Source organism: Kogia breviceps, chromosome 8, assembly GCF_026419965.1.
Source record: "Kogia breviceps isolate mKogBre1 chromosome 8, mKogBre1 haplotype 1, whole genome shotgun sequence".
Taxonomy (NCBI): Eukaryota; Metazoa; Chordata; class Mammalia; order Artiodactyla; family Physeteridae; genus Kogia; species Kogia breviceps.
In genome coordinates, this window is record NC_081317.1 from 56,481,463 (window position 1) to 56,506,564 (window position 25,102).

The 25,102-nt window shown below is 34.1% G+C and overlaps 1 protein-coding gene across 3 annotated transcripts in view; it reads right to left on the reverse strand.

The window, feature by feature from the left end:
- CNTLN (centlein) overlaps positions 1–25,102 on the reverse strand; it is a 360,902-nt gene that overhangs the window by 179,389 nt on the left and 156,411 nt on the right. For all 3 annotated transcript variants that reach the window (XM_067041446.1, XM_059071063.2, XM_067041445.1), the window contains exon 8: positions 19,972–20,166. In XM_067041446.1, the coding sequence (XP_066897547.1) occupies positions 19,972–20,166 (195 nt within the window). The remainder of the gene's footprint in view (positions 1–19,971; positions 20,167–25,102) is intronic.

Sequence of the window (25,102 nt, forward strand, 5' to 3'; positions counted from 1 at the left end):
AAAAATACACTGGGGGGTGGTTAACAGAAGATTAGGTGAAGCAAAAGAAAGGATCAGCAAACTTAAAGACAGGGGAGTGGAGTCTGTCCAATCAGAGGAGCAAAAGGAAAAAAAAGAATGAAAAAGAGTGAAGATAGCTTAGGAACTTATGGGAAACCATCGAGTGGAACAATATTCACATTATAGGAATCCCAGAAAGAGAAAAGAGGGAGAAAGGGGAAGAAAGCTTATTTCAAGACATAATGACTGAAAACTTCCCTAACCTGGGGAAGGAAACAGACATCCAAATCCACTTCAAATTTAAAGACACACACAGACTGAATGTGAAGGGATAGAAAAAGATAATTCCAAGCAAATGGAAACAAAAATGTGCAGGGTAGCTATACTTATACTAGACAAAATAGACTTCAAGCCAAAGCCTGGAGAAAGAGAAAACAAAGGTCATTATATAATGATAAAGGGGTCAATCCAACACAAAGATATAACATTTATTAATATTTATACATCCAACATAGGAGCACCTAAATATACATGGGAAATAATGACAGATTTGAAGGAAGAAATAGACACCAATATAAAATAGTAAGGGACTCAATATCCCACTTTCAACAATGGATAGATCACCCAGACAGAAAGTCAAAGGGAAACATTGAACTTAAAATATACATTAGACCAGAGGAACCTAACACATATGTACAGAAGATTCCATCCAAAAAGGATCAGAATACACATTCTTCTCAAGGGAACATGTAATATTCTCCATGATAGATCATGTGTTAGGACACAAAACAAGTCTTAATAAATTTCAAAAGACTGAAATCATATCAAGCATCTTTTTCAACCATAATGGTATGAAACAAGAAACCAATTACAAAAAGAAAACTAGAAAATTCGAAAACATTAAACAACATGATACTGAGCAACCAAGGATTCAAAGAAGAAATCAAAAGAAAAACTTTAAAATATCTTGAGACAAACAAAAAAGGAACACAACATACTGAAATGTATGGGATATAGCTAAAGCAATCTTAAGAAGGAAGTTTATAGTGATAAACACCTATGTTAAGAAAAAGAAAACAGCTCAAAAGACTATTCTAACTTTATATCTCAAAGAACAGAAAAAAAAAGAACAACCTAAGCCCAAAGTTAGTAGAAGGAAGGAATAAAGGTTAGAGCAGAAATAAATGAAATAGCGATTAAAAAGACAACCGAGAAGATCAATGAAACAAAGAGTTGTTTCTTAAAAAAGATAAACAAAATTACAAAATTCACAAACTTTGCTAGCCTTACCAAGAAAAAAAGAGAGAGGACTCAAAGAAAATTCAAAGTGAAAGACAAGATGTTACATCTGACACTACAGAAATACAAAGAATCGTGAGAGACTACTGTGAACAATGTATACACCAAAAAATATATAATAATAATTGGATAACCCAGAAGAAACAAAAAAATTCCTAGAAACTTACAATTCCCTAAGACTGAATTATGAAGAAATGGAGTATTTGAATAGACCAATAACTAGTAAAACGATTGAATCAGTAACTAAATATTCTCCAACAAGAAAAGTTCCGAACTAGATGTCTTAAAGATTTAAACATTTTAAAAAGAATTAATATTAATCTTTAATCTCTTCCAAAAACAGAAGAGAATGGAACACTTCCAAATATATTTTATAAGGCCAACATTACCCTGATATCAAAACAATACATGGATAGTGCAAAAGACAATTACAAGCCAATATTATTGATGAACATAGGTGCAAAATCATCAACAAAATATAAGCAAACCAAATTCAACAATATATTAAAATACATACACCATCATAAAATCAATTTATTCTAGGCATACAAGAATGGTTCAACAACCACAAATTGATCAATGTGATACATCACATTAACAAAATGAAGGGAAAAAATCATCTCAAAAGATGCAGAAAAAGCACTAGACAAAATTCAACATTCATTCATGATAAAAACTCTAAACATACTGAGTATATAAGGAATGTACTCAATTTAATAAAGGCTACATAGAACAAGTCCATAGCTAACATTATACTCAACTATAAAGTACTAAAAGCTTCTCCTCTAAGATCACAGATAAGATAAGAGTGCCCACTCTCACTATTCCTATTCAACATAGTACAGGAAGTCCTAGTCAGAGCAATTATACAAAAAAAGAAATAAAAGACATCCAAATCAGAAAGGATGAAGTCAATCTGTCTCTATCTGCAGATGACATGATGCTATGTATAGAAAACTCTACCAAAAAAACTGTTAGAACTAATAAACAAATTCAATAAAGTTGGAGGATACAAAATCAATATACAAAAATCATCTGTTTGTATATACTAACAATGAACTATCTGAAAATGAAATTAAGAAAATCATTCCACTTACAATAGCAGCAAAAAGGATAAAATACCTAGGAATAAATTTAACTCAGGAGAAGAAAGGCCTGTACACTGGAAACTATCAAACATTGGTGAAAGAAACTGAAATAGACACAAATAAATGGAAAGATACTCTGCACTCATGGATTGAAGAGTTAATATTGCTCAAATGTACACATACTGATCAAATCAATCCCCATCAAAACTTCAATGTCATTTTCACAGAGCTAGAACCCTAAAATTTGTATGGGACCACAATGACCTCAAATAGCTAAAGCAATCTTGAGAAAGATGAACAAAGCTGGAAATATCACGCTCCCTATTTCAAACTGTATTACAAATCTATAGTAATCAAAACAGAATAAAAACTGAAACATAGATCAATGGAAAAGAATAGTGAGCCCAGAAATAAAAAAACACATATATAGTCAATTAATTTATGACAAAGGAGTCAAGAATGTACAAAGGGAAAATTACAGTCTCTTCAATAAATGGCATTGGGAAAACTGGACAGTCATGTGTAAAAGAATGAAACTGGAAGACTATCTTACACTATACATAGTAATCAACTCAAAAAGGATTAAAAATGAATGTAAGACCTGAAACCATAAAACTCCTAGAAGAAAGCACAGATGATTAAGCTGCTAGACATCAGTCTTGGCTAAGATTTTTTGAATTTGACATCAAAAGCAAAGGCAACAAAGCAAAAATTTAAAAGTGGGACTATATCAATCTAAAAAGCTTCTGCACTACAAAGGAAATCACCAATAAAATGAAAAGGCAACATACCAAGTGGGAAAAATATATGCAAATCATATATTTGATAAAGGGTTAATATCCAAAATATATTTTTTATAACTCAATAGACAAAACAAAAACAAAAATCCAATTTAAAAATAAGCAGAAAATCTGAATAGACATTTTTTCCAAAAAAGACATATAGATGGCCAGTAGGTCCAGGAAAAAGGTGCTCACCATCATTAATCATCAGGGAAATGCAAATCAAAACCAGAAGGAGATAAAACCTCATACCTGTTGGAATGGCTATTATCAAATGACAAAAAATAACAAGTGTTGGAGAAAAGGGAATCCTTGTGCAATGCTGATGGGAATGTAGATTGGTAAAGACACTAAGGAAAACAGTATGGAGGTTCCTCAAAATATAAAGCTACCATATGACCTAGCAATTCCACTTCTGGACATATATCTGAAGGAAATGAAAGAAACTATCTCAAAAAGACATTTGCACCCCTATGTTCAGTGCAGCATTTCTTGCAATAATCAACACACAGAAACAAACTAACTGTCCATTAACAGATGAAGGGATTTGTGTATACACACACACACACACACACACACACACACACACACAGAATGGAATATTATTGAGCCACATAAAAGAAGGAAATCTTGCTATTAGTGACAAATGGAACTTGAAGTCATTATGCTAAGTGAAATAAGTAAGACAGAGAAAGACAAACACTTGTATGATATCATTTATATGTGGAATCTAAGAAAAACAAACTTACAGGTAACAGAGAACAGATAAGTGGTTGACAGAGATGGGTGGTGGGGGCTGGGAGTAATGGGTGAAGGTGGTTAAAAAGTTCAAACTTCATTATAAGATAACTAAGTAATGAGGATGCAATGTGCAGCACAGTAACTGTAGTTAACAATACTCTAGTGTAGGTGTGAAAGTTGCTAAAACAGTAGATCTTAAATGTTCCCATCAAAAGAAATAAATAGTAACTGTGAGGTGATAGACATTAACTAAACTTATTGTGGTAATCATTTTAATATATATACAGATATGAAATCATTTACACCTTAAACTAATACAGTGTTATGTGTTAATTATATCTCAATAAAAGTGGGAGGAAATTAAAATAAATAAACAAAATCAGGCAAAATAGACTTTAGGCAAAAATTGTCACTACAGATAAAGATGACATTTTAAAATGATAAACAAGTGAATCCTATAAGAAGTTATTCCAATTATAAATATATATATGCACCTAACAGCAGAGCCCCAAAATGTGTGAATCAAAAATGGACAGAATTGAAGAATAAAATAGACAAATAATAAAGGGTAGAGCAACAAGACAGAAGACAGGCAAAACAATGCAAGACTTGAAGAACACTGCAAGCCAAATAGACCTCACAGACAATTAGCACACTCCACCCAATAAAAGTAGACTATACATTCTATTCAAGAATTTAGTAGATGGGGCTTCCCTGGTGGCGCAGTGGTTGAGAGTCCGCCTGCTGATGCAGGGGACACAGGTTCATGCCCCGGTCTGGGAAGATCCCACATGCTGCAGAGCAGCTAGGCCTGTGAGCCATGGCCGCTGAGCCTGCATGTCTGGAGACTGTGCTCCACAACGAGAGAGGCCACAACAGTGAGAGGCCCGTGTACCGCAAAAAAAAAAAAAAAAAAAAGAATTTAGTAGATGGATGAAACATCAGACTACCCATAACAGAAGAGAGAATGAATGAACTGAAGAAAGCATCAAGGTGGAAGCAAACAGAAAAAAACCTTTGAAAATATTAAAGAGTCAAAAGCTATATGGCACATGGTGGAAAGGTCTAATATGTAATCGAAATCTCACAAGGACAAGAGAGAAAGAATATGCAGAAGCCATATTTGAAGAGATACTTAGCAAGAATTTTCCAAGAATGAGGAATAGCATATAAAGAAAAAAAGCTTTATAAACTTGAAAGCACAAAACAAAAACAGAAACATCACCACACTTAGAGAAATCATATAAAAACTGCTGAAAACCAAAAATAGAGAAAACATAAAAAGTAGTCAGAGAATGGACATATTACTTTCAAAGGAGAAAGAGAGAGATGACTTCTCAACTCAAAGTATGGAAGCCAGAAGACAATGCATATCATCTTAAGAAAAAAAAGAGAAAAAGATTCTGAAATTCTAACCACCTGAAAATACCATTCAGAAATGAAGGCAAGAGAAACTAACAAACTATTGTAAAACAGTTATACCCAAATAAAGATGTTTAAAAAAAAAAGAAATGAAGGCAAAAAAGTCATTCTCTGATAAATATAAAATGAGAGAATTCACTGTCAGCAGACTCTCACTAAAAGAAATACTAAAGAAGTGCTTAATGCAGAAGGCAAAAGATCCTAGAGGGAAACACAGAATTTCAGAAAAGAATGAAGAGTTTTCAAGGGGATAAAAATTCTCAGTGAATACTGATTTAATAATAATAATGGTTTATAGAGTAAAAATATATGTAGGATTAAAATGTAAGATAACAATATTAAAAATAGATGAGGAGATAAAGCAGTTAGAATAAATTAAGTTCCTTCTACTGTATGAAAAATTAGATACACTCTAAAGTAAGTTAAGTAAGTTAGTTAAAATACACTAAAAAGTCAAAGACTGGAAAGCTCCATTTACAATAATAGCTGAGTAGATTTCTATCAGATTAAGTCTCCCACATATAACTATTTCATTTCTGAGCAAAATATAAAAACAACTACCTGAAGGTAACAGAGAATGATCAAATACAGGAAAAATTTGGACAAGAACTGATACTGGGAAAACAGAAGAGCCTAAGTATGTTTCCCATTTTTGTGAATTTTTATCTGAAAGAGGTTCATAACAGACGTGATGTGGGGAGATTAAAATTACAATAGTAACTTGCAGTTTTACTGACTTGAAGAACTATAGGACAAAGTTCAGGTCCACCACTACAGCTAGAAAAAATGGAAATTCTGGAAGGGAAGTTTGGACAGCCAAAACTATGACTGACACCTGAAGTAGTCATGCAGTGGGCAGACCTCTAAGCAATCCAGATAAGGTTAAAAGAACTTAAAAGCAACTTAGTTGTTCCCACCTGAAGGAAATCAGGGCTTGGAGTTTACATCTAAGTTATTTGAATTCAAGAGACAGAGGAGGGGGAGAAAAAGAAAAAGTTAGTTCAGCACTCATGACTAATATGACAGAAACCAGAGTCTCTAAAAAATATCTGTTACTATATACAATAAACAATATAAAATTGTTACACAGACAAAACATTAATATATGACCCATATTCAAAGCAAAGGAAACCACTAGTAATTAAATCCAAGAAGACCCAAAAGTTAGAATTAAAATATAATACTTTTAAAGAATCTACTTTAACTATTATAATAGGGACCTAAAGAAAACTACGATTATAAGATATGAACACATAGAAAACCTCAACACATATATACATACTACAATAATGAATCAAATGAAAACTGTAGAACTTTGTTGTGAAGTGCACAACATTTGAAGATTAATTCACAGAAAAAGACTTACAGAAAAACGAGATAACAAAAATGCCACTTAAATTGAATAAAAATTAACATAAATTATCTAAAGAATGTAAATTAAAAGATTGAATAAAATAAAGAGAGACTCATCGGGCTTTGCAGTAACACTGAAGAGTCTAACATAAGTGAAATAGGAATCTCAAAAGGAGAAGAGAGAGAAATCAGAAAAATGTTTCAGAAAGTAATGTCAAAAATTTCCCCAATTCAGTAAAAAATATATTATTTACAAAAATCAAGAAGCTATCAGAATTCCCAGGAGAGAGGGACCTTCAAGATGGCAAAGGAGTAAAACATGGAGATCACTTTCCTCCCCACAAATACACCAAAAATACATCTACATGTGGAACAACTCCTGCAGAACACCTACTGAACGCTGGCAGAAAACCTCAGACTTCCCAAAGAGCAAGAAAATCCCCACGTACCTGGGTAGGGCAGATAAAAAGAAAGAAAGAACAGAGACAAAAGAATAGGGACAGGACCTGCACCTCTGGGAGGGAGCTGTGAAGGAGGAAAAGCTTCCACACACACTAGGAAGCCCCTTCATGGATGGAGACTGCGGGTGGCGGAGGGGGGAAGCTTCGGAGCCACAGAGGAAAGCACAGCAGCAAGGGTGCAGAGGGCAAAGTGGAGAGATTCCTGCACAGAGGATCAGGGCCAACAAGCACTCACCAGCCTGAGAGGCTTGTCTGCTCACCCGGTAGGGAGGATGGAGGCTGGGAACTGAGGCTCGGGCTTCAGAGGTCTGATCCCAGGGAGAGGATGGATTGGCTGCATGAACACAGCTGAAGGGGGCTAGTGATCCACAGCTAGCTGGAAGGGAGTCTGCAAAAAAGTCTGCACCTGCACAAGAGGCAAGAGACCATTGTTTTCAGGTGCGCGAGGAGAGGGGATTCCTTGCCCGTCTTCCCACAGAAGGCAGAGCACCACCTAAGCAAACTACAGAGATGGGAGCAATCCACGGCTTTCAGCTCGAACCCCAGAGACAGGTATCAAACGCTAATGCTACTGCTGCAGCCACCAAGAATCCTGAGTGCAAGCACACAACACGATCCACACCACCCACCCCAGGAGCCTGTGCAGCCCACCACTGCCAGGGTCTCGTGATCCACAGATAATTTCCCCAGGAGAACACACAATGAGCCTCAGGATGGTGCAATGCCACATAGGCCTCTGCTGCCATAGGCTCGCCTAGCATTCCAATTATAACTACTGTTCCTCTCCCACTCCCCAGTCTGAATGAGCAAGAACCCCTAAGAAGCCGCTGCTTTAACCCCTTCCTGTCTGGGCGGGAAACAGATGCCTGAGGGCAACCTACATGCAGTGGTGGAGCCAAAACCAAAGCTGAACCCCAGGAGCTGTGCGAACAAAGAAGAAAAAGGGATATTTCTCCATGCAGCATCAGGAGCAGCGGATTAAATCCCCACAATCAAACGTGATGTACCGTGCATCTCTGGAATACCTGAATAGACAATGAATCATCCCAAGATTGTGGCAGTAGACTTTGGGAGCAACAGTAGACTTGGGATTTGCTGTCTGTGACTGAATTGTTTCTTATTTTTATGTTTATCTCAGTTTAATTTTTAGCATTTGTTATCACTGGTGTATTTGTTTATTGGTTTGGTTGCTCTCTTTTTTCTTAATTATTATCATTTTTGATTTTATTATTTTAATAATGTTTAAATTTACTTCTTTATTTATTATTTATCTTCTTTCATTTTTTTCCCTCCCTTTTCTTCTGAGCTGTGTTGCTAAAAGGGTCTTGGTGCTCCAGCCTGGTGTCAGACCTGAGCGTCTGAGGTGGGAGAGCTGAGTTCAGGACACTGGAGCACTAGAGACTTCCCTGCCCGATGTAACGTCAATCAGCGAGAGCTCTTCCACCGATCTCCATCTCAATGCTAAGACCCAGCTCCACCCAACGGCCAGCAAACTCCAGTGCTGGACGCCTTATGCCAAACACCTAGCAAGACAGGAACACAACCTCACCCATTAGCACAGAGGTTGCCTAAAATCATAATAAGTCCATAAACACCAAAAAACACACTACTGGACGTGACCCTGCCCACCAGAAAGACAAGATCAACCCAACCACCAGAACACAGGTACCAGTCCCCTCCACCAAGAAGCCTACAGAAGCCACTGAAACTACCTCACCCATTGGGGGCAGACACCAAAAACAACAGAAACTACGAACGTGCAGCCTGTGAAAAGGAGACACCAAACACAGTAAATTAAATAAAACGAGAAGACAGAGAAATATGCAGCAGATGAAGAAGCAAGGTAAAAACCCACCAGACCAAACAAATGAAGAGGATATAGGCAGTTTACCTAAAATAGAATTCAAAGTAATGATAGAAAGATGATTCAAAATCTTGGAAACAGAATGGAGAAAATACAAGAAATGTTTAACAAGGACAAAGAAGAACCAAAGAGCAAACAAACAATGATGAACAACACAATAAATGAAATTAAAACTTCTCTAGAGGGAATCAATAGCAGAATAACTGAGGAAGAAGAACAGATAAGTGAGCTGGAAGATTAGATAGTGGAAATAACTGCCATAGAGCAGAATACACAGAAAAGAATGAAAAGAATTAAGGACATTCTCAGAGACCGCTGGGACAACATTAAATGTACATACATTCGAATGATAGGGGTCCCAGAAGAAGAGAAAAAGAAAGGGACTGAGAAAATATTTGAAGAGATTATAGTTGAAAACTATCCTAATATGAGAAAGGAAACAATCAATCAAATCCAGGAAGCACAGTCCCATACAGGATAAATCCAAGGAGAAACATGCCAAGACACATGTTAATCAAACTATCAAAAATTAAATACAAAGAAAAAATATTGAAAGCAGCAAGGGAAAAGCAACAAATAACATACAAGGGAATCCCCATAAGGTTAAAAGCTGATCTTTCAGCAGAAACTCTGCAAGGAGAATGGAGTGGCAAGACATATTTAAAGTGATAAAAGGGAAAATCCTACAACCAAGATTACTCTACCTAGCAAGGATCTCATTCAGATTTGATGGAAAAATTAAAACCTTTAAAGACAAGTAAAAGCTATGATAATTCAACAACACCAAAATGGCTTTACAAGAAAAGCTAAAGGAACTTCTCTAGGCAGAATACACAAGAGAAGGAAAAGACCTACAACAACAAACCCAAAACAATTGAGAAAATGGTAATAGGAACATACATATTGATAATTACCTTAAATGTAAATGGATTAAATACTTCAACCAAAAGACTGAGACTGGCTGAATGGATACAAAAACAAGACCCATATATACACTGTATACAAGAGACCCAGTTCACAACTAGGGATACATACAGTCTGAAAGTGAGTGGATGGAAAATGATATTCCATGCAAATGGAATTCAGAAGAAAGCTGGAGTAGCAATTCTCACATCAGACAAAATAGACTTTAAAATAAAGACTATTATAAGAGACAAAGTGGACATTATATAATGATCAAGGGATCAATCCAAGAAAAAGATATATCAATTGTAAATATTTATGCACCCAACATAGGAGCACCTCGATACATAAGACAAATACTAACAGCCATAAAAGAGGAAACCGACAGTAACACAATCACAGTAAGGGACTTTAACACCCCACTTTCACCAATGGACAAATCACCCAAAATGAAAATAAATAAGGAAACACAAGCTTTAAATGATACACTAAACAAGATGGACTTAATTGATATTTATAGGACAGTCCATCCATAAACAATAGAATACACTTTCTTCTCTACTGCTCATGGAATAGTCTCCAGGATAGATCATACCTTGGGTCACAAATCAAACCTTGGTAAATTTAAGAAAATTTGAACCATATCAAGTATCTTTTTCCAACCACAACACTATGAGACTAGATATCAATTACAGGAAAAACACTGTAAAACATACAAACACATAGAGGCTAAACAATATACTACTAAATAACCAAGAGACAACTAAAGAAATCAAAGAGGAAATCAAAAAATACCTAGAAATGAATGACAATGAAAACATGACAACCCCAAACCTATGGGATACAGCAAAAGCAGTTCTAAGAGGAAAGTTTATAGCAATACAATCCTACCTCAAAAAACAAGAAAAATCTCAAATAAACAACCTAACCATACACCTAAAGCAGTTAGAGAAAGAACAAAAAAAAATCCCCAAAGTTAGCAGAAGGAAAGAAATCATAAAGATCAGATCAGAAATAAATGAAAAAGAAATGAAGAAAACAATAGCAAAGATCAAAAAAACTAAAAGCTGGTTCGTTGTCAAGATAAAGAAAATTGATAAACCATTAGGACTTCTCTGGTGGCACAGATGGTTAAGAATCCGCCTGCCAATGCAGGGGACATGGGTTTGAGTCCTGGTTTGGGAAAATCCCACATGCCATGGAGCAACTAAGCCTGTGTGCCAAAACTACTGAGCCTGTGCTCTACAGCCCGTGAGCCACAACTACTGAGCCTGTGTGCCACAACTACTGAAGCCTGTGTGCCTACAGCCCATGCTTCACAACAAGAGGAGCCACCGCAATAAGAAGGCCACACACCACAACAAAGAGTAGCCCCCGCTCACTGTAACTAGACAAAGCCCACACACAGCAATGAAGACCCAATGCAGCCAAAAAAATAAATAATAAATAAATAAATAAAACCTTAAAAAAATTGATAAACCACTAGCCAGACTCATCAAGAAAAAAGGGGAGAAGGCTCAAATAAACAAATTAGAGATAAAAAAGGAGAAGTAACAACTGACACTGCAGAAATACAAAAGATCATGAGAGATTACTACAAGCAACTATATGCCAATAAAAGGAAAAACCTAGAAGAAATGGACTTCTTAGAAAAGCACAACCTTCCAAGACTGAACCTGCAAGAAACAGAAAATATAAATAGACCAGTCACAAGTAATGAAATTGAAACTGTGATTTAAAATCTTCCAAAAAATAAAAGCACAGGACCAGATGGCTTCACAGGTGAATTCTATCAAATATTTAGAGAAGAGCTAACACCTATCCTCTCAAACTCTTCCAAAATATAGCAGAGGGAGGAACACTCTCAAACTCATTCTACAAGGCCAACATCACCCTGATACCAAAACCAGACAAAGATGTCACAAAAAAACACTACAGGCCAGTAACACTGATGAACATTGATGCAAAAATCTGCAACAAAATACTAGCAAACAGAATCCAACAGCACATTAAAAGGATCATACACCATGATCAAGTGGGGTTTATCCCAGGAATTCAAGATTTCTTAAAAATACACAAATTGATCAATATGATATACCATATTAAAAAATTGAAGGATAAAAATCATACGATCATCTGAATAGATGCAGAAAAAGCTTTCAATGAAATTCAACACCCATTTATGATAAAAACTCTGCAGAAAGTAGGCATAGAGGAAAGCTACCTCAACGTAATAAAGGCCATGACAAACCCACAGCCAACATTGTTCTCAATGTGAAAAACTGAAACCATTTCCACTAAGATCAGGAACAAGACAAGGTTCCCCATTCTCACCACTTTATTCAACATAGTTTTGGAAGTTTTAGCCACAGCAATCAGAGAAGAAAAAGAAAAAAAGGAATCTAAATAGGAAAAGAAGAAGTAAAACTGTCACTGTTTTGCAGATGACATGATACTATACATAGAGAATCCTAAAGATGCTACCAGAAAATTACTAGAGCTAATAATCAATGAATCTATTAAAGTAGCAGGATACAAAATTAACACACAAAAATCTCTTGCATTCCTATAACTAATGATGAAAAACCTGGAAGAGAAATTAAGAAAACAATCCCATTTACCACAGCAACAAAAAGAATCAAATACCTAGGAATGAACCTACCTAAGGAGACAAAAGATCTATATGCAGAAAACTATATGACACTGATGAAAGAAATTAAAGATGATACAAACAGATGGAGAGATATACCATGTTCCTTTATTGGAAGAATCAACATTGTGAAAATGACCATACTACCCACAGCAATCTACAGATTTAATGCAATCCTTATCAAATTGCCAATGGCATTTTTCACAGAACTAGAACAAAAGATTTCACAATTTGTATGGAAACACAAAAGACCCCAAATAGCCAAGGAAATCTTGAGAAAGAAAAATAGAGCTGGAGGAATCAGGCTCCTGGACTTCAGACTATACTACAAAGCTACAGTAATCAAGAGAGTATAGTACTGTCACAAAAAACAGAAATATAGGTCAATGGAACAGGATACATAGCCCAGAGATAAACTCTCACACATACGGTTATCTTATTTTTTACAAAGGAGGCAAGAATATAGAGTGGAGAAAAGAAAGCTTCTTCAATAAGTGGTGCTGGGAAAACGGGACAGCTACATGTAAAAGAATGAAATTAGAACACTTCTTAAGATCATACACAAAAATAAACTGAAAATGGATTAAAGACCTAAATGTCAGGCCAGACACTACAAAACTCTAGAGGAAAACATAGACAGAACACTCTATGACATAAATACAGCAAGATCCTTTTTGACCACCTCCTAGAGTAAGAGAAATAAAACCAAAAATAAACAAATGGGACCGAATGAAACTTAAAAGCTTTTGCACAGCAAAGGAAACCATCAACAAGATGAAAAGACAACCCTCAGAATGGGAGAAAATATTTGCAAATGAAGCAATGGAAAAAGGATTAATTTCCAAAATATATAAACAGCTCATGCAGCTCAAAATTAAAAAAACAAACAACCCAATCCAAAAATGGGCAGAAGACCTAAACAGACATTTCTCCAAAGAAGATATACAGATGGCCAAGAAGCACATGAAAAGCTGCTCAACATCAGTAATTATTAGAGAAATGCAAATCAAAACTACAACAAGGTATCACCTCACACTGGTCAGAATGGCCATCATCAAAAAAATCTCAAACAATAAATGCTGGAGAGGGTGTGGAGAAAAGGGAACCCTCTTGCACTGTTGGTGGGAATGTAAATTGATACAGCCACTATGGAGAACAGTATGGAGGTTCCTTAAAAACCTAAAAATAGAACTACCATATGATCCAGCAATCCCACTACTGGGCCTATACCCTGAGAAAACCATAATTCAAGAAGAATCATGTATCACAGTGTTCATTGCAGCACTATTTACAATAGTCAGGCCATGGAAGCAACCTATGTGTCCACTGACAGATGAATGGATAAAGATGTGGCACATATATACAATGGAATGTTACTCCACCAGAAAAAGAAACAAAATTGACTTATCTGTAGTGAGGTGGATGGACCTAGAGTCTGTCATATGGAGTGAAGTAAGTCAGAAAAAGAAAAAGAAATACCGTATGCTAACACATATATATGGGATCTAAAAACAAAATGGTTCTGATGAACCTAGGGGCAGGACAGGAATAAAGATGCAGATGTAGAGAATGGACTTGAGGACACAGGGAGGGGGGAAGGGTAAGCTGGGATGAAGTGAAAGAGTAGCACTGACATATATACACTACCAAATGTAAAACAGATAGTTAGTGGGAAGCAGCTGCATAGCTCAGCAAGATCAGCTCAGTGCTTTGTGATCACCTAAAGGGGTGGGATAGGTAGGGTGGGAGGGAGACACAAGAGGGAAGGGCTATGGGGATATATGTATACATATAGCCGATTCACTTTGTTATACAGCAGTAACTAACACAATATTGTAAAGCAATTATATTCCAATAAAGATGTTAAAAAAATTTTTTAATCCCCAGGAAATAGAAATAGAATCTGGATAATAAATAAAGTCTAACCTTTAAAAAACAACAAAAAAAAAGCAGCTTATCAAACTGCAAGAAGGATGACTACAATGAAAATCATACTTGGGAACATCACAGTTAAAGTGCTTAAAACCAAAGCTTAAATATTGAGGAAAAAAGTCAGCCAAAACTGACACATCACATTTAAGTGAACAATGAAACAAATTTCCAGTGATACTGTGAGAAACAGTGGAGTCCAGAAGACAGAAAAGTGATGTTTTTAAATTGCTTTTAAAAAATATATAAACAGTCAATTAATCCAGAAAAAGGAAGGAAATGGGAACAGAGGAACATAAAATAGAACAAATGGAAAACAAATGGTTAGATGGTACACCTAAACCCAACCATATTAATAATTAAATTTAAGTGCACTAATGCTGCAATGAAAAGGAAGAAATTGTCAGAATGAATAAAAAACAATCTTACTCTGTACACTTTAAATATTAAGACACCTATAGATGGAAATTTAAAGAATAAGAAAAAGTTAATCTCCCATGGAAAATGTAACCATTAAAGAGACTGATTGGCTATATTAACATCATAAAATTGGATTTCAAGTCAAGAGACTATTATTGTAGTTAAAAGCAACATTTTACAATAGCAAAGGGTTCAATTAATTAGAAAGAAATGACAATCATAAATATGCATGCCCCCAATAAAACAGCTTTAAAATATATGAAGCAGAAGTTGACAAATTAAAGGGAAAACAGAAAAATCTACAATCATACTGGAAGATTTTAACACCTCTCTCAGCAACTGATAGAAAAACTGATTTAAAAACTAAAGATAGGGCTTCCCTGGTGGCGCAGTGGTTGAGAGTCCGCCTCCCGATGCAGGGGATACAGGTTTGTGCCCTGGTCCAGGAAGATTCCACATGCTGCGAAGCGGCTAGGCCCATGAGCCATGGCCACTGAGCCTGCGCTTCCGGAGCCTGTGCTCCGCAACAGGAGAGGCCACAACAGTGAGAGGCCCATGTACCGCAAAAAAACAAAACAAACAAAAAAAAAACCTAAGGATAAAAATCACTAAAGACAGAAGATCTGAACACTGTCAACCACGACATAATTAATATTGATATTTAAGGAACACCCCAGCCAATACTTGCAGATTACAAATTATTTTCAGGTATAAATACTACATTCATCAAAACTATATGCTGGACCATACAAGAAGTCTCAATAAATTTCCAAATACAGTAATCTTATAGAACACTATCTCTGACCATAATGGAAGTATATTAGAAGTGAATAAAAATAATATATACAAGGAAAAAACACAAACATTTCAAAAGTAAATAACACATTTTCTAATAACCAAAGGGGCAAAAAGAAAATCACAAGGGAAATTAGAAACATTTCTAACTGAATATTTATTTGTAAAGTTGACAAGCTAATATTAAAAGTTCTATTAAAAAGCAGTAGAGCAAGAGTCTACAGAGCATCCTTGAAAAAGAACAAAGTGACTTACAGTACCCACATTTCAAGAGGTACTATAAAGCGACATATATTAATGGGTATTTTTCTGGACTCTATCCTGTTATATCAATTATTTTGTCAATCATTACGCCAATACCACACCATTTTTTCTTTTTTAGCTTGATAAATAGGTCTCAAAATTGGGTAGTGTAAGTCCCCCAACTTTCTTTTTTACTATTTGGTTGGCCAAAAAGTTCGTTAAGGGCTTTCCATAACATCTTATAGAAAAACTCAAATGAACTTTTTGGCCAACCCAATATTTATTTTGCTCTTTTAGGTCCCTTGCATTTCCCTATAAATTTTAGAATTGGCTTGTATTTATCTAAAAACTACAGCTTTCTGGAATTTTGATTGGGATTACATAATAAATAGATCAATTTGGGGAGAAGTGACATTTTGACAACATTGCATCTTCTGATTCATGAACTTGGCCTAGCTGTCCACTTACATATGTCTTTTAATTTCACTCTGGCATGTTTTGTACTTTTCAGTGTATAGGTCTGGGCCATACTTTGTCAAATTTATCCTTAATTATTACACAGGTTTTGATATTCTTAAAAATGGTCTTTTTCAATTTCAATTTCTAATTATTTGTTTCTAATATTTAGATATATAATTGACTTTTGTAAATTGATGGTATCTTGCAACACTGCTAAATTTTCTTACTATTTCTAGTTGTTTCATCATAGATTCAGTACACTTTGTATATGGATGCTCAGGTTCTGTGAATAAAAAGTTTTACTTCCTTATTTCTAATTAGCATGATTTTATTTGTTTCTTGCCTTATTGTACTAGTTAGAATCTCCAGTACAATGCTGAATATAACTGACTTGTTCCTTATGTTAGAAGGAGGGCATTCAGTGTTTAATAAGGAAGAAATATATCTTATACAAACTCTTCTAGTGAAGTAAAAAAGAGAGAATACTTTGCAATTCATATTAGGACACCAGCATCACCTTGATAAAATCTAACAAGAAATACTCAAGAAAGGAAAAGTACAGCCCAATATCCCTCATAAATATAGATGCAAAAATCCTAAGAAAAATATTAACCAATTGAATCCAGCAATATGAAAATAATAAAACATTACAACAAAGTTAGGTTTATTTCAAAGAATACAAAACTGAATTAATAATTGAAAAACAATCAATGTAATAACCATGTTAACAGAATGCATGAGAAAAGCCCTAGCATCATCTTAAAAGACACACTGTAATCAATCAATACCTGTTCATGAAAAAGCTTTCAAACTGTGAATAGATGGGAACTTCCTAATATGATAAACAATATTTACCAAAAAAACCCCATAGCATATGGAGTGTTTAAAGGTAAAATACTGTAAGTTTCAAAAAGAAGCAAAACTAATCAATGATGATAGAAGTCAAAACTGGTTACATTGTAGGTAGGGGTAGCCACTAATTAGGAACATTATGGAGGTTTACTGAATACTGGTAATATTCTACATCTTGATCTGAGTGGTATTTATATGGATGTGTTCAATTTGTGAAATGTCATTGAGTTAAACACTTAAGGTTTGTACACTTTACTACTTGTATGTTACACTTCAATAAAATCGTTTACAAAATATTTCAAGTGTTTTCATGAAACAAAATTATCCTTAAAGTTATAGTGCTAAGTGCCAACATAGCCAAGACACTTTAAAGAACAGTAAGAAAGTAATCTACCAAATATAAAGGCTTACTATGAAGCTATACTGATTAAGATGATTTAACATTAACCGGGAATACAGAGAAAAGAGTCTAGAAAGAAACTCACAAAAATACTGAACTAGGATATATGATAGAGGTAGCCCAGCACTACACAAGAAAAAAGGTGGATCATCCAATGGGTTGATTTGGAAAAACTGGCTACTATTTGAGGAAAAATAAATAAATAAAAATGGATCTTTACCTTATACTGTATGTGAAATATAATTCCAAACGAATTATGAACATAAATGACATAAGCAAAGCTTTAAAACTTTTTGAAGGAAACAGAGGTGCAAATATTTCCATACTTGGTGTAAGGAAGAATTTCTTAAATGAGCACTAACTATAAAAGATTAAATTTTCTAAATTAAAATTAAGAATTTCTGTTTATCATATGACATGTTAAAGTAAATGAAAAGACAAGGTACACACTGAGAGAAGATACTTGCCACACATTCAACTTACTAGAGATTAATATCAAGGACATTTAAAGAACTTTTACAAATCAATAAGAAAAAAATCCAGTACAAGAATGGATAAAAGACATAAATAGACATTTTACAGAGGAGGGCACTCACTTGATTAGTAATTGTAGGAAATACAACCAAATGCATTGTTGATGTGAGTAAAATTGATGAAAACCACTTTGAAAAATAAGTGACCAGTATTTTGTGAAAGTTTATATTTTCATACCCTAGACCTAGGATTTCCATTCTGAGATAGTTAATCCACAAAAATGCATGCATGTGTGTACTAAGAATCATGTACAAAAATGTCAATTGCAGCATTATTCATAACAGCAAAAAAAACTGGAAATAACCCTAATACTCATCTACAAATGAATGGACAAGTAGTTATGATATAATCACATATAACAAAATGTTTTATATCAGTCAAAATAAATGAAGTTATACCAAACATCACAGATTGATCTTAACACAGTGATGAGACAAAATTGCCAAATCCCAGGAAACAACACAATTTGATACATTTTTATAAATGGCAAAACTAAACAATATTCTATTTCCTCACAAATTTATATGAGATAAAACTTTCTAAAAAATAATCAAAATGATAAATAGTTCAGTAGTTACCTCTGGTGAGAGAATCAGGGTACCAATAAAGGGTGAAGGATACAAGTAGATATAAGTTATTAGTAATTTCCTACCCTTGAATTAGTTGGTGGGACCAACAGTGTTTATTATAACAAAAAAGTAACAATTATAATAAATATGCATGTAACATAATACTGTGTCATGACACAAATCTTATGAATAATCCAATTCTGTACACCTGATGTCCAAAAAATTCAATATAATACAATACAAATTTTAAAATCTTATGTTTGAGTTGTTAGCAAGACAAAATATGGTGAGTTGAAAAATAACTGGATCATTAAAGTTAAAGGATTATTAATAAACATTTAAGCTCCCAATCACATACTTGTGTTAATTTCATTTCTTTAAATTCTAACATTTAAAGAAGTGCTGAGTGCCTTAAAAACAAATAAATTTATAGGAACAAGATTGTTTTATAATACATATTTAGAGATGACAGTTACCTTGAAAATTATCTAAAAGAGGTGCTACTGGATATTTTCGATATGACAGGCTCTGCATTTGACATGCATTACCTCATTAATTCTCACAAAATTCTTATGATAAAGATACTATTAATATCAACACTTTATTTGTGAAGAAACTTTGGCTAAAGGGTTAAGAAATTTGCTCAAGTTCACAAAGCTCACAGGCAAAGGTATAATTTGATGCCAGGTTTATCTGAATCCTGAACCTGCATATTTATCTATACATTTGTACTACCTCACTTAATAGGACAAGAATAGGTAGAAAAGTCAACTGATCTGTCCAAAATCATATATCAAGACAGTGATAGAACTGGGACTAAATGGTATTAACTACCACATACCAGGAATTATGGCAAGTACTTTTATGCAACTTTCTATTCAATACTCTTTTCATTCCATTACCCCATACAATAAAATGTCTCAAAATGGACATGACCTATTAATTTCCTCTTCATTATCATATATCAGCCAAATGTTTCATCCCAATAACTATACCAGATACACCCTGTGTTTCTACATGCACTTCTATATGAATCCACATTGTATATAATATTTATGTCTACAGAGTACAAAAAATAGCACAACATAAATCTGCCATGCTTATATTCTAATATATGCAAATTTATTCAATTTTTGTGTTTTAGTCAATTATACTAGAAAATTTAGTATGATACTATACTGGGTAACATTTTTAGAAAATGTCTCACCTGTTCTGAGTGGTCTGAATCATATTCTTGAGGTAAAGGATAGAGTGCTCCTTGTGACTCCTGAAGCTTTTCTTTTAATTTAGCATTTTCCCGCTCTTTTTGAAATAGCTTATCCTGAAGATTAACAACACTTTGTCGGAGCATAGCTTCACTTGATTTTGTGGTTTCAAACCAAATACGTAACTCATCGTAAAGCTGTTTCAAAACAAATATCCAAATTTATTAATAATCAATAAAATAGTTATGTCTCTATATATATATACAAATTTATACATATATATGGTCTATATATGACATACTCATTGCCCTCAAGTTATTTTAATAGTCTAAGAGGAAAAACAATATAAAAACATATGGGAAACTAAATGATATAATCACATACCAATATAAAACTCCAACTGATGTTAAAAAGACGAGATGTTCTATTGGCCAGTTGTAATACAGGGATGCAAACATTTTAAGCTAGCTATATTAATCTTCATGATAAAGAATGGACTTGAACTGAGCCATGATGGTATTATAGAAACTGAATGAAAACAAAAAAGTCATTCTAAAGATAGAAGAAATGTAAAAAAATATATGTACAGTGGTAGGAAGAAACAGAAAAGGAGAGTAAGATATAACAGCCTAATTGGATTCAACATATACATTTGAAAGAAAAAAAGAAAAACTTTCATTGAGAGTTCCCATTTAGTAAAAACTAGCATCTACTGCTAAAGTAGAGGAGGAGCAGCAGAAGGAATAATAAGAGAGAAAGCCAGGCAATAAGATTGTAGATGGAATGTAAAGACTCCTGAATGCCAAGTTAAGGAAGATGGATTTATTCCTGTAGAGAACAGGAAAACACTGAAGACCTCAGTCAGAATGATAAAAACAGAATCAGGGTCTAAAGTGATGACAGATAATTTTAATTTTTTTAACTCAAGGCAACATGAATTAAATAAATTTAAAACTAAGGTTTATTAAGACTGTGAGACAGCATAAGGTATATAAATGGTAGCAGACAGTCATATATAGTAAACAATGGTATTCCTCCAATACACACGAACTTACTTGGTGATGAAAATCCTAACTTACGATTGTGAATTAATGAGGCATAATTCAATTTGTGGTAACTGATTCTGATTAAAAAAAAAAAAACCTGTATATACATTTGCTGATGACACTTGGAATGTGACCTAAGAATTAACATCTGCTTTTTTTAAAAAAATAAGGCTAATAGTGAGATCTTATAACAAAAGCAAAATCTCCAAAGACAGAATCTCAAAATTATGTTAATACAGTAGGTTTTTAGGTTTGCTCATCCGAGTCAAGATGGGGAGGATCTTCGATTAGTTGGCCTTGCTTCATGGGAAGAAACTTAACGACAGAAAATTTGGCAGAGTATTTTTTTGTTTGTATGCTATAGTTTATTTTTTTAAGTTTAAAAATTTTTAAAAAGGCCTGTAAAACCTTTTTCAATGCTTTTCTTCAGATATGTACTTTGTCATAAAAACAAGACCCTCCAAATCACTCCTCTGACATACAATTAGTTCAACATACTTCTTATTTTCTGTAAGGGATTATACCTTTATACTATTATAAACACTTTAAATAACCCATTTCACTTTACAGCCAGTCTAAAAATTGTTTTATAAAGAAAGGGTTGTCTTCATGATTTATAAAGAATTGCAGGATATAAATTTGTACTTTTCCTTCCAATTACCTTTATACCAGGGAATATGTCCAATGTTCTTTCCACAGCTGATACCATTGGATATTCTAGAAGGGAACAGAGAGGAGGAACCTGACAGCTTTGAGGAACAATGAAGGGATCATAGTGGGCCTTTCAGAGACCTATCTGTGCCGTGTTGCTGAGTTGCATGATTGAGTTCAGGGTAGAAAAGGAAAAAGCAAAATCTAAAGACAATAGCGAAGTTGACTCAAAATAACTAAAGCTGTGCCCAATAGCATACAGAGTCATTTATTCAGTAAAAGATTATTTAACCCTCTCCCTCTTATTTATATGCTTTATTGATACTAATCAGCTTTTACCCAATCAGCACAAATCTTTGGAGGACAATAGAACATAATATTATTTTAAAATATACAGTTTTCAAATTCTACCTCAATAAAAATTTTTTAAAAAGAATTTACAAATTTCAAATATTTAAGAATCTCATGAACATTAATAAGTATTGGCAACACATTATGCAGGCATAATGACAGTGTGTCATCAGGAACAAGGACCAATTTCCTAGCCATCAGTATCAAGGATGTGGATACTTTTCTCTTGGGTGCCATGTCTTGGGATCTTCCTTCACAGATATAAGGCTCCAGGGCCTGTTCCTTCATGGACAAAGGCTCTATCTTAATGTCTGTTTTCTTGTCTCTTCTCTTCTCTCCTCTCTTTCTTGTTTCCATAAAAATGAAGACTAACAGCTCTCCTGTGTTCTCTACCTGGCTCTCTCTGCCATTAAATTTATGTGGTTGTACTTCCTATTCAGAAGTTGCCCTGGCTTAATCTCATATGACTGGGTGGGCAACTCTAGACATTCAGGCAAGCTCTATCTTTCTCTGAAAATATCCACCCTTCCACAAAGCAGCAGGTGAAAAAGAACTTTAAAAAGCCTGAAACAGGTGATCTAGATCAGCCTTACTCTAGGAATTGGGACAAACTCTCTATTATTCCTTAGTTCTTACTCAAAATATACATCTTCTAATTGCCCATTTTCTTGATGGCTAATTGGACTTCACTTATCTAATAGCAATCAGACCACTCAGTTGTTGACTTAAAGAAAGCAAAGACAGTCCTCTGGTCATTTTTAATTCTAGGCCCCAGTCTACCAGTAAACTTAGCTAGAAAAGCCTTCAAGAAGGTTGCCTATTTTTATTTCTAAAGTATTTTTTGGTGACAAAGCCTCAAAATGATAGAATGTTTGTTTCTCTAGGAGATCCTACAAGAAGGCAAAGGTTTTGGATGTTCTGGTCCCCTGGTTCGACACCATCTTATTCTCATCCTATTAATAACAGCAGAGTGAGTCAAAATATACCTCTCAAGTGAGTCAATTAGGTAATATAATAAATTCATTCATCTGCTTAGGTTTAGGCATCCTGATTAGGCATGCTTTTCTCTATTAGCAATTGCAATTGCTTTCAGAAGTTTTCAGAGAGGCACTTTTCTCTATAATTTCTTTCCTCTAATAGTCCAAAAAGCTGGAATAGATCAGAATCTTTTGCAAAATTCTGGCTATAAAAATTTAATCATACATTCCCCTACATACTTTAGAAGTACCAATCATTATAATCCTTAAGCAATTTATTATGTTTACTATTCTTCATGTTATTTTTTGTTGAAGAAATTAAAGTGAAAAAACACTATAAGGATCTCTAGGGGACAGAAAGCAAGTTATCTCCAGAAATAGCACCCCAAACTCCAAGTCCTTTAATTTTCAGGGGCTTAGACTGAAGTACTCTTCTTCTCATACTTTTATTAGTGTTGAGGAACAAGATGATATATTATTTACCTTAAAAATTTTGGAAATGTATAAGCTCTGTGACCCAATGACTAATTTGTTTAAAGAATATAATATTCCATTTTTGTAAGTATACTATCTGCTACTCTGATTGAGATAATAAATTTTACAAGTGAAAACTATAACTGTTCACAGCATAAAAATGAGAAGAAAACAATCTGATTTAACATCCAGTTTAAACTAAAAGTATGTATAACCTAACTCCTTATATTCCTGGATTGATATTAGCTCATATCATGTAATTATCATTAAACAGAACAAAAACTGATAAAATACATATTTAGTACCCCAAACATGTTAGATGGTCTAGAAGTTGAAAATGCTGATACAATTCCTACCTATGTTTAAATCATACACATGTATATAAATGACATGCAAAGGTAGAAAAACTATTAAAACTTAAATAAATGGTTACAACATGCTCAGAGGAAGAAAACACACTAGTTTATTTCTCTTGATGGGTATTTCTCATCTAGAGGAGCCCTCCACATTATCTGTTAGGTAATTTTGTGTATGAGACTAATGATTTGTTATGGAGACCTCGAGGAAAATATGACTCACCTCTTTGCTGTGCTCAAAATTTTTTCCTTTTTTCTCTTCACCTTTATCTCCCTTCCTCATTCCCCTTATCCTACCACTGAAGGCAACTATTTTTAGCCTTTCAGATAACAAAATAACTACTATGATATAAATCAACTTAATAACTAGGAAACAAGGAAGGGAAATGAGAGGGAAAAAAATGTAGAAAGGAGAATTGAGAGAACAGAGGAAACAGAGGAACTCCATTAGAAACAGTAAATTAAGAAGACCTAACTCTTAAAGAAGTAAACTTAGTAAGAATTGGAAATAAACTATTACTGTAATTCATCTCACCTGAGTCTTACAGCTAGGCCCCAATTATTATTTGGAGATAATATAATTAATTAATGTGAAAATATATTTACAAATCTTAATTTGTACGTAAACAGTTTCATTTCGTTGTTGCATGGACTACTTGATTACTCAAATTTATTGAAAAAAATCTAGAAAACTACATGTGGAAGAGGAATAAAGACAAATATTAAGTAAAATGTTCTAGGATTAGAATGAATAATTTGATGTAAATCAACACTAGACGTCTGAACAGTAGCATACTGTTTATTCATGATAAATAATGTAATGTGATCATTCCCAAATTTAAAAATCCTTAACTCCACAGCTGATATATTTTAGGGATGGGGTGGGGGGGTAACAGGTCTAGTAAAAAAAAATATGCAGGTCAAAAAAAATCTGTAGGTCAAAAAGTTTAAAGTTGCAACAAAATAGAAGAAACCAAATTTGTACAATCAGGAGAAATAGTGGCTGAAGAATAATGATGGGGGCTCTTTTCACAGAGGATGCTAACATGCTGGGCTCCCCTTTCACCAAAAAGAATGCAATGGAATATTTTGAATAACATTTAACTCAGATATCAAAACAAACTCCCCAACATTAAAAGTTATTGAGTATTGAAAGAATTTTGAGTAGAATGAATTATGCAAGTTTATAGAATCTATTATAGAACACTTTAAGGATAAGACCACATTATTCTATGCATAACTGAACTATACTGTGGGCTTTATAATAGAGTTTAACAT